This window comes from Tasmannia lanceolata, unplaced genomic scaffold, assembly GCF_043159265.1.
Source record: "Tasmannia lanceolata isolate RefF3 unplaced genomic scaffold, GAP_Taslan_0.1 ptg000008l, whole genome shotgun sequence".
Lineage (NCBI taxonomy): Eukaryota > Viridiplantae > Streptophyta > Magnoliopsida > Canellales > Winteraceae > Tasmannia > Tasmannia lanceolata.
In genome coordinates, this window is record NW_027518685.1 from 22530454 (window position 1) to 22541968 (window position 11515).

The 11515-nt window shown below is 38.1% G+C and overlaps 1 protein-coding gene across 1 annotated transcript; it reads right to left on the bottom strand.

Moving 5' to 3' along the window:
• Window positions 1–433: 433 nt before the first annotated feature.
• DUR3 (urea-proton symporter DEGRADATION OF UREA 3 (DUR3)) lies at window positions 434–11190 on the bottom strand. The gene is made up of 9 exons (XM_077388644.1): window positions 10918–11190; window positions 7652–7759; window positions 7424–7519; window positions 7252–7334; window positions 6943–7163; window positions 6365–6627; window positions 5389–5627; window positions 1853–2502; window positions 434–796 (listed from the first exon to the last, which is right to left on the bottom strand). The coding sequence occupies exons 1-9, from the start codon at window positions 11098–11100 to the stop codon at window positions 501–503; spliced, it is 2139 nt and encodes a 712-aa protein (XP_077244759.1). The 5' UTR covers window positions 11101–11190; the 3' UTR covers window positions 434–500.
• Window positions 11191–11515: the final 325 nt, after the last annotated feature.

Sequence of the window (11515 nt, forward strand, 5' to 3'; positions counted from 1 at the left end):
TTTCACTTCAGTGAAGCCTTCCTACAATCCAAAAACGCTGAAAAATCATGATTTCCAACAATTAGACAAACCCATAACAAGTAGCTAGCCTTTTCCCTTTCAGAAATTTAGTGTGAAATAATAACTGATGAGTATTTTCTTTAACATTTGATATGGGATCTCCCCATATAGTTGAAATTCAGGGGAGCAAATGCAAAAGTTAAAGATGGGTCACTTGTCCTAATCAACATGTATTTCGGATATATTCTCGGTTCGGGTGTTAAAGACGAGTTGATTTCCGATGAGTCAGTTTAAGCCTATTAACTCATGCATGCATCAGACATAATATTTCATGTAATTTCCTTATATACATGAAAATGGTGCAACAAAATCAATCCCTGTTGTTAGAATTCGGCACTTTGAACTCTAAACGGCAGCTATGTAAGTTTGGCAATTAAGACAAACATCAAATTGATTAGAAAATAAGAGCATTTTTTTTTTTTACAGAAAGCTGTTTACAATTACACAGGAACATTGCTAGTTCTTTGCTCTAATCCATCTTGTTTCTTTGCCTTCTCTTTCTCTAGAACGTAGATTTGTTCTGCCTCTGGTAAGGCCAGCATGATTGCTTTCATTCTGAAGTTCATTTCCTCAACCTTTTCCATTAGTCTGTCATTTGTAAACATGCCAAGGAAGACCCCTTGGATTGTTTCCCAGCTTTCGATTAAGGGTAAAGCAATGATCACAGCTGATCCAATGGTACCCCATGATATGGCAATGACTGCCCAAAATGTGAAATAACCCAGACTGAATTCTCCTGCTTAAGAAAATTATAATTAGGATACTGTTCCCTTGCATTATAGTTATAATCCATAATGCATGAGGTATGCCATAGTTTATTGGTGGACTATTTCTTTTCTACCACTGCTCAAATTATATATAAAGAACAATCTACATTCGCAGAATATGTGTCCAATATGCGTTGCTATCGAGACTACCTTAACTTATATTTCTTTCATTTTTTGGTACTATCTGTATAGTCTTAAATAGTTATCAAATATTTATAATTCATCAAAATATGCTTTTCTTTATCCCATGTTATACATAATAACACATCTGCCTATATTTATCATATATTGTACAGACTTATCTAGTTTTCAATGCGTTTGACTCATTCTGTCAGTTGTCCAACACTCAAGATACTTGTCCATGTTTAATTTACATATCTACCAAAACAGAATAGATATATGTTCTGGGAAATATAAAGGTAAAGAATAATCACACAACTTATTATCAACTGAGATTACTCATGATTTGTGCAAACAAAATCACAGTTCAAAGTGAAGAAAAAGTATCTTTCTGTAAACTAAAAAGTTTTGTGAGATGATGAGAGGTTGATATATAGGTTTGGTTCTTTATGTTCTATAAGTTTTGAAGGGAACATTCTTATGAAATCATTACTGTTTTTTCCAGTAGAAGAAACTGAAAAATACTGTGGTGCATCCATACGACTCAGTGAGAAAATTATCCTAATTTTGTCCCTAGAAATAGTGTTTCCAAATGCGTATGAGGGTCAATGCAGCCAAAACAAATCCCAGTTGACTCGGAACGACACAGTCGAGTACTTGGTTTGCATACTGATTACTCGGTTAACGCAATCATAACTCAGGAAAGTCAAAGGAGTTTCGATTGACTTTGTAGGGCAAAATAGGGACTCCGACAACAATTCGGCCAAGGTAAAAGGGAATCGAGTTGGGGGGGGGGGGTTCACAATGATGCGGGAGAGTTTTGAAACTATGCCCAGACATGTCAAATGCAACTTTCTTTAATTCAAGTGGAACTCAAGAAATATAAAACCAAACACTGAATTTACCAGCTGGAAGGGAGAGCAGTGGCCACAATATTGCAATCACTGCAGTAAATCCAACACCCCATTTCACTATCCATGATTTAGCTCTCACTAGCCTTTCCTCCTTAAACTCTTCACTTGGCAACTCACTCCTTTCCTTCTCAACCATGGTTATCTGCTTGGTGGTCTCCCAGTCATAATTCTGAGGCCACATAAAACTACAAGCTGCATGAACTAGTCCACCAGTCAATATAGAGACAAGGTTTCCAGCAAGCATTGGTGCATTCCGACCAGTTGTGTCAAGATTTATCCGTCCATATTCAATTCTCGTTACAGATAACCACGTAATTATTCCGAAAAGACAACCGAGAATGGTCCCGAGAATAGCACCTATTGAGTTTGCTTTTCTCCATAGAAGCATGAAAGCTATAGGAAGCACAGCTGAACCAATAAGCACTCCCGTGGCTAGATACATCCAACCCAAAGAAACACCGGCCTTGTTTAGTATCACAGCTAGCACACCCATGAAACATCCAAAAGCTAAAATAACTCCTCTTGAGACTTTGAGAATCTGCTTCCCAGTTGCATCTGGATTAAGATAAGTCCTGTAGATATCATACGTGCACAAGGAGGAAACTGCTATTAACTCTGAGGAACCAGCAGATGTCACAGCCCTGCAAAAAAATAACAAACACTGAACATATATGGATGTAATGAACGTTACAATGATAAAGGGAATAGCTTCATGTTAGATTTTATTAAAAAAATCTAAGTTTCAAATATTCCATAATTGGGCTAAGGCTTTAAGGTGGCTTTTCATATTCCTTGGTCTCCAAAAGTCATGCACAAAAGGACAAAAGAGGGGGCCTTTCTTGGTGACTCTTTGTATTCCATTTATGATGGCTCTTTGGTTTTCTCCTTTAGTTGAATGCCTTTAGAGAACGTACAGCAGCTCTACATACAAGAGGATCATCTATATTCGGTTTGATTTTCATCTTACTCTAAGATTAAATTATTGCAGTTTTCATTTTATAATTTTCCCTTTTTGCACCAACACTTCAAACAGAGACTTAAAAACTTTGGAGTCTAAAGATTTGGCCAAGTTCAGATGAACATAAAATCTATAGGTGACTTTCTGTTCTTTCAGAATTTGACATTAAGTGCATCATTCCGACCCAGGACAAGTTTATGCAGATTTTGGTTGTTTTTGCTAGGTGACTCAAAATTTAAAATAGCTAGCCAAAATGAGGAAGGTATAGAAACTCACAACGGTGTGTGGTATTGATATCTGGCTACCTGAACCAAGTACCAAAGTGTGTGCATATTCTTTTGCATATTTTAAATATTTTTCCTACCCTAAACCCTGTGTAATGATAGTGTTGAAGCCCAAACCCAAAGTTCAGATTGCCAATTAATGATTTACATATTACCGGTGCTCCTAATTCGGGTCAGCTCTCTTCAATCTATTGGTTGCATTTTTTTATCCATGGCAATAATATCCTCTCATAGCTGCAACTCTTACACTGGACACTTGGTGATGCTCTATGTATTATGTGATGCTCATAAAAAATTCCAGCCAATGCTGACATACATAGGATGATTAAACTCTACTCAAGAACTAATAAGATATGTAAAGAGACATAGGCAGCATCCTTAACCCAGACTATTGCTTGCATGCATAAAAATTGCCACATTGTAATCACAAGATTTCAAGTTGTTCACTAAAGTTCTTGTGAGATTCCCATTTTGGTATTTTAGTTGGTTCCAGAAGACCAAAACCTGATAACCAGTGGGACAGGAGTCCATGAGTCCATGACCCACAACCACTCAGGACACGGTGGTATTGGCAAGTTTCTAATGAGATGGCCTACGAGAGGGACACTCAATTGCATATGAATAGATCACAAGCACAATCTTTAGGACAAGGAGAGTAATGTCACCAACAAATCTTGCTTCTAGATGATTTTTTTTGAGAAGGTAACAAAATTTTATTCCAAAAAGAAGATAACATCCATCCAGGGACAAGATGTCCCCAAATATGGATCAGAGTACATAATTAACAACCGCAATATAGAGGCATTAACAAAAACAAGTACATAGATTAAACACTGAAGATGACGCAGGAGATATCCACTCTTTCCACGCCTTCTTTCGCCAACTTGTCCACGGTTGAATTTGCCGATCTCCACATATGAGTCAAATGAGGGCGGATGATACCCACAAGGTCCCGGATTTCATCGATTTCTTGCTTCTAGATGATGCAGTTTACAGGTCATCAGGATCATTAGTTGTGGTCTTTGCGGGACCTACAATTATCCCTTGCTCCATTTTACTAGCAATTAAATGTTTTCTTCATGTGTCAGTAAGAGAAAATATTGTTATCATGATTTACTAAAAATGCGAGAAGTCCTGTTTTGAGCATTTGCCCTTACGCTCCGATGTTGGATCCTGTCTCTGCTTTGTCTCTAATACATGATAGAAAATTTATTTCTTTTTCAGGTACCTCTTCTAGAAATGACTGCTTTTTATTCCAATGGTGAACTCTCTTGTATCTTATGATTACAGAAGTCCTTCTCAGAAGCTGGGTATCTTGTGCCCTCCACTATTGGAGAACCTCCCTAGTTATTTGCCATCTGATGGCAAGTTTATTTGCTTAACTATTATTATAAGGTGACTTGTTAGTTTCCTCGGTATAAAATGTCTTTAACTTATTTTGGAAGACATCTCAAAATTGCACATAAAAAGGCTCCAATTCTGTTTCCATTGAAGAACATACGGATCCTATACAGCAACCCGACTGAGCTGCCTCTTTTCCCACATTTGTTGAAGCAACAAGCTGAAAGTGTTTGGGCCAAAGACATGATTTTTCTGGTTTATTGACTTCATTTGAACTTGAGGAGGGTGTCATTACTACATTCCACAAGCATGTATTCCATTCACTTGTTAAATTCACTAGCACTTCATAGTTGACATTCCAAATCTCAAATGCAAGGCTTAGCTCCGTGAAAGAGCACAATCTATTGGAGTGGAATACTGTTGACAACTTTTATCTTTTGATGTAAGCCATATGTCATCAGTAAAAAGAGAATTCGAACTGCTCCATTATAACCATAGCCATAACTTTTGTAGCGTTGAGGTATACTTTGGTTCTTGATTCTCGATCACTAAGCTTCATTTGTATAGCATGATATACATTTTTGATGTAGGTAAAGCTGGGATTGAGCCACCGACCTCAGGGTTGGAGAACATAGTCTTTACCAATTGAGCTAGAGTATAGCATGTTTTACATTTGACATATATGATCTAACAAATCTCTTTATGAGCACTCTTGTGGACACTCTTCAATTAGCTAACATTTATGTGCAAGCTAAAAACTATTGATGAGTAATCTAATGTTTTGATGTTTAAATTTAATTCAGCTTCCAACAATAGTAAATGTAAATAACAGCATTATAAATAGACTCTTCCCAAGAGCCTGAGAGATTATCCACGACTAACATTGCCATAATCAGAATGAGATGCCAGTAAAACACCCCACTTAAAGGGAAAATAGAACTCACATAAACAGCATAGTAAGAAGGAGAATAGACCCTCCCTTTCCCATCAAAGCTATAGCTGTAGCAGGTGGTACAAGTCCATGGCCGGCCTCGCTTGCTGTTATTGGGAGATCAAGGGCAAGGGCACCTAGACCCAAAGATGTTGCCAAAGAAAATGGCACAGCAAACCAGACAAGCCCACCCAACAAGTAGCCTTTATGAGTTGATGAAGGACGTGCTGCTATAGCACTAACCCAATACCCCTGCACCATGAAAACTAATACACCATGAAAACTAATATAAGGAATTTCCCCTATACCAGGCCAAAAATTCAAGGACGCTTAACAGATTGAAACAGATACTTCAAGCAAGAAGCCATTAGAGTGGCTTGCCTTGAAGTCTACCAAATTATCTAATGATTTAAATGCAAAACTGTGGACGAAAAACAAAGTTGAGTGCAGAAGTAATTTTATGTTTGAGATGAACAACAACCATATTTTTGGAAGGTATGTTTCATCCAGTCCTAGCAGAAACTTTTTATTAATTTATTATACTCTATTTTTTTATATTTAATGTTTCTTTCTGAATGCATAAGTTAAAGGGGAACTTACAGGGGACCAAAACTTAAATGGCACAAGTTACTTGAATCTAAGCCTGCTGGTACACAACAAGTCTTGCCACTTAAAATGAATAGAAAGATTGTCATGTGCATTTGAAATTGGGTATCTCGGTTGCATTGGAGTTTGAAGAAAAAGATCACATTAGCTACATCATCTTTCTCTGAAGGGTTGTTATTGTATGGTACTTGTCAGAAAAAAAAAAATATGAACACCTTCGTAAAACAAATATATATTTGATGCTCTAAAAGGGTTTCATTCATTTTAGAAAAGTCAGGGGCATTCATGGTGGAAAGGAAATTGCTGATATGCCCAACAAATCAGTAGATTGATAGCAAGGATCCAAAGATAACTAGATAAATGAGGAAAATAGTAGTCCTTACATTGTCCACAAAGACAGTACCAAAGTTGCCAATAATGTTGATGATTCCAAAAACAAGGCCTCCGGAGCTTAACATTGTTAAGTAGGATCCCTTGTAGTTCCCATTTACAGGTCCACAGGCTTGCCCAATATGTGAAAATGGTTCCTGACAATTTCTTGATTTACTAGCAACGAGCAAAAGGCGATCATATATGACTCTTGGGCTACCAAGCTCACTACTTGCCGTATAAACTAAGTAAACAAATATTACCAATACCAGATGCACTGCACATTGATAAATTAAGAGCTAAAGTTAGAAAGCCTGGAATGACATAAAAGCAAATCTAAATTACAGATTTACAAATTGAAATATACAGGACAAAAGTAGACGAAAGAAGATAAATTCCCAGAATACCCATAACACTCTAAAAACGTTCTAGATCACTGACCTTCAAATATACGGATTATCGAAAATAAAACAAAACAGAACAAATGAGGCAAAATTTAGTTATTTGAAATATAGGCAAACAAATAAGCTTAAAATGCAATTTCACCCCCCTATGAGATCAAAAGGACACAAGAAGAGTTCAGCTTACATACCAATAACCGAATGTATGTAGCTTGCCAAGAAGGTCGCCTTTAGTCCTCCTGCTAAAGTATAGACTATTACACCAAGAGGTATTAGAAAGCTTGCGGCATAGATATTCACACCAGTCAGCGCATTTACTACTGCAGAGCCGCCAAGAAGCAACATGGCAGTGACAATAATATTCGTTAAGAAACAGAATCCAAGGAAGACAATGTGAGCAGAAGTACCCCATCTGATCATACATTGATAGAGTAATTAGAACTAGTCAACAAGCATTCGAGATTATATATGAATTACAAACTATCTGAAAAATAACATACCGAGCTCTAACAATTTCACAAACAGTATGAGCATGAGGAGCCTTTCTTTTGATTTCTATAGCCATAACACCAAACAAAAGTACCTGGTTTTGTGGAAAGTCCCAGGGATTAAGATCGGAGTGCGAATTATTCATTTAATTGGGTGATCATATGAGAAGAGAAGTTAATAAACCTGGATGGTAGCACCACTCGCATACCAGAAAGGACCACTAACGCCGTACTCCCAAGCGACGTTGGAACTTTGCAAGATTGTTGCAGCCCAAGTCCACTGTAATGTCATTATATTTAAGTTATCGGATTTTAATATAAGCAATGGGAAGAACTGGGTCTGGCAATTGGATCATGTAATATAAGCAATTGGAAGAACTGGGTCTGACAATTGGATCATCTTGTTTGTTACCTGGGATACAATGACACTAGCTATGAGTCCTGTTTTAACATTTCTGCCTGCAGTGTTGAACCATTCTGAGGTGTGGCGAGATCCAACGTACCGCTTCTCAAGCCACACCTGATGCCACATTCAATACGCAACATTCAGTTTAGTAGTTTTGCAAGAATCATAGCTATCTAAGAAAATATATGTAAATTCATAGATTTATAGGAGATTTTCTCAGTTTGCTTGAAGAATGGAAAGAAAACAGATTCCGCTAAAGAGAAACAATCAAAGGAAATGCCTCATTTCATTCAATGTATGAAGGATAGTCACTATAGAAGTTATTGAATTGGAGCATTTTACATAGATAGACTAGGGTTTTTTTTTCCCGTTCTATGATTCAAATTCAAATAGAGTATTTGATTGTCGATAAATGCTAAAGGGACTGTTAGGCTCTTTCTAACAGTCATTTTTTGGGTCTCATGTGGACTTGATTGGGTTCTTATACGACCCAGTGAATACAAGTCTGGTCGGTTGCCAATGGCCTTGTTAGGTGGTGAAGCCGTAAAGAGTCTTATAACATAGTGTAGTTAGTTGGAGGGGTGTCAATGGATCTATTTCGGATCAGATCGGATCCACCTATGTCTTGGTCACAATTTGTTTGGATCCTTACAGGTCGGATCCTTTTCGGAGTGCTTTCTGGATCCTACTTTATGACTTAAGGTCACATTCCATTTCGAATCAGACCATCCATGAGTGTCTTAGGTGTAACATATATTGTACACAATAGGACTTAGGAAGGGAGATGAAAGAAACTGGAGAGAACCTCTTTAAGATTTTGAGTAGGATTATTTTAAGAAAATACCCCTCATAAATATACACAAATAAATGAAAATATGAAGAGCATTTTCATACATTGGCGTCCGCTCCATCGGATTTTGTGGACCTTATGGTATGGATACAATGAACACAATCGGATCCAACTGTTGTGCCCAAATTCTGTCAATTAACGTTTGGATCCTTTGGACCCTTTAGATGAATCGTCTGGGTCCATGGACACCCCTAATTAGTTGTGTCGCATGGACTTAATGGGGCTGTTCTCCTTGGGGATAGCCACCGGTTTTATTTTATCCTTGGATAGACTTGCTAAGCCGACCCCAACTAGTTTGGGACAAAGGCTTAGTTGAGTTGAGATTGACCTTTATTCTAGGAGATGGCGTCCGAGAAAAAAGATTCATGGATAGCAGATCTAATCTTAAAAGAAAGTCACTTTTATGCTCTTTCCTAAAAGACACTTATCGTGCCCTATTTCTGCCTAGCTCATATGATCAGATCCGTTGATTTGAACGGCAACTATAAATCCAGCCAAATGCCATTTAGAATAGCTTCATCGATGATTCTAGCCCTTCATCTAGTATTGAGTTATGCCATGAAAAGCTAAACCGTTGATTTTTGTAGTCCGTTATCTAACACATGAGATGCCCGTTTGGGATGAAATTTAGGCCATGTGGGTCACCTTGTGAGGATCTACAGGATCAACTATCTTGATTTCACATCCCTTCTATTCCCCTTGGACCCCTCATATAACACTCAGATGTTGTGATATTCTTAGAAGCATGTGAGGAATAATCCTCACATTTCGCGCCAATCTGTTCATGCTTTTTAAGCTCACAACATAAAGAGAATATCACAATAATGGTATTGGGAAACATGTGATTCTTCCTCATCCATTGACAATGCTTGAAAGAATATCACAACATTTGCACAGTACATGTGTGAATGGAGTTATAAATACAAGATGCACTTTGTTTCTTTTTCGTTGTGAAACATCTTCCTACAACTCTTCTTTGGCCCTTTCTAGCATCTGTGGTGGCAATGGCAGTGGTGGTTGTAAGTCAGTAAGTGAGAGTTGGATGAGACTGAACCATTAATTTTAGATGGTTTAGTTTCCTCCAATATCTCACCTTCAACCTTTCCCTTTTCCAATCTCTTTGGTGGCAATGATGGTGGTTGCTAGTGAGAGTTGGAGGAGACTCAACCATTTACAATGTAAGTGAGACTCAACCATTGACAGTATTTGTAGCATACTAACATTACTTTAAATGGTTCAGTTTTCTCCAATATCTCACCTTCAACCTTCCTCTGTAGTGCTTCTAGCTTCAGTAATGGAGGTGGAGATTAGATGTGAGAGTTGCAAATAGTTCAGTTTTCTCCAAAACCTCATCTTCTTCCTTTTTTTGTAGGTAAGCTGAGATAGAACGTCCCACCTCTTGGTAGAGGATTAACCCAATACAGGGTGTGCAACACAAGGACTTCCAAGGAGGTCACCCATCCTGGTATCACTCTAGCCAAAGCACAAGGACTTCGAAGGAGGTCACCCATCCTAGTACTACTGTAACCAAAGCACGCTCACTCAACCTTGGCGGTTTGGAATGATTAATTTTTGGGTATCACTACTTACAATCCCGACTGTTGATCTTATCCAGCGTGGAGATCGAAGTCCTGCTTTGGGATTGGTGGGAGAGATGAGAGGATGATAGTCTTCCAGTTCTCTCATCGAGCATCACCCTCACCAATCATAGGGCAGGAGACTCACATCTTGATCTGCTGTTGCAATTCTCATTGAGCTGTGATAGGCTATTAAAGAAATTTAAGATGCTAAATAAGAGAAGTGATATTTTGGCCCCCTTTTCTTCTCTGGTCCACCCACTTAGGTACTTATTAGGTATATTGATAACTCCTCTGTTTATACTACATGAGACTGGCCCGGGAAGAAAGAGAGCAAATATATCATTTCCCATGAAATAAATGAGATTTAATACGGGCGTGGGCGTAATTTTCTAACGTCCAGTAGGGCCCACTTCAAACCACACATTTGTTGGTACCCCTTAAATCATCTCCAAAGGATGATCCTAACCCTCTGATTCATAGAGGTTTCTATGATGTGCAGCCTACTTATGTCATGGTCCAACAAATGAGCGGTGTGGATCATCCTATGAAGTGGGCCCCACTATACCTCTTGAAAAATAGGGAAATGATATACACCCCACTTTTTTCTTGGGACAGCCCCCCGCTTCTTCTTTTTTTTGTAGTAGTAGTAGTCATAAATATACTTGAATGGGCACTCCTCACTCTAAATAAAGAGGGTGAATTTATCCTCCATTCTCACAGAAACCGTTACAGGGGGGATTTTATCCGTTTAGGCATTTCCTTAAAAGAGATTCTCTTAAATATCGTCTGCAAATTAGAAATTTCACTACAAAGAAGACAGAAATTGAGAGATAGATAGATACCAGAAAAGAGGTGAAAACGGCGAAGAAAGCTCCGAATCCCAAAATGATAGAGTATCCAACTCCTTGATTGAGAACTGTTTTTCCCTCAAAGAAACTGCTGTGTCTAAAGCACTCTCCTTTATCAGAAATCGAATAGTATTTAGCTGAGAATCCCAAAGGAGGGCACGTTGAAGAAGAGGCCATGGAAGCTACGTTTCCTTCACTCTTCTTCTCTTTCTCACACAGAGTGAAGGAAGAAAATTATATGGAGAGAAAAAAAGCGGTAGCTACGTTAGCTAAAAGGCAAATAAAGTCCAACCAAGAAGGTAATCTTGTTCTTGGAAAGCCTGTTGGGTGGCAATACTAGATCCAATAGTCATTGTCTAGGAAACTAAGAGGGTATCTTCAATTGCCTCATTGTCATTAGTAGGGCCCGCTTATTTGGGTTCATTATACATGTCATGACCCACCCCACTGAAAAATGTGGAACTTGATAGGAGCTGGTATATGTTATATGTGACTTCAATTATAAGCTCTGCTCATTTTATATTTTATTTTTATTTTTTTAATGGCCTCTTATAAACTTGAGGCCCTGTTACTCAAAATTAAACCTAATGTT

Coding starts and splice junctions, on each gene's coding strand:
- DUR3 (XM_077388644.1), bottom strand. CDS start 11,100: ATGGCCTCTTCTTCAACGTGCCCTCCTTTGGGATTCTCAGCTAAATAC. Junction 7,760..10,917: donor CCGTTTTCACCTCTTTTCTG/GTATCTATCTAT, acceptor ATGTGGCATCAG/GTGTGGCTTGAGAAGCGGTA. Junction 2,503..5,388: donor CTTCTTACTATGCTGTTTAT/GTGAGTTCTATT, acceptor ATTTTTTTGCAG/GGCTGTGACATCTGCTGGTT.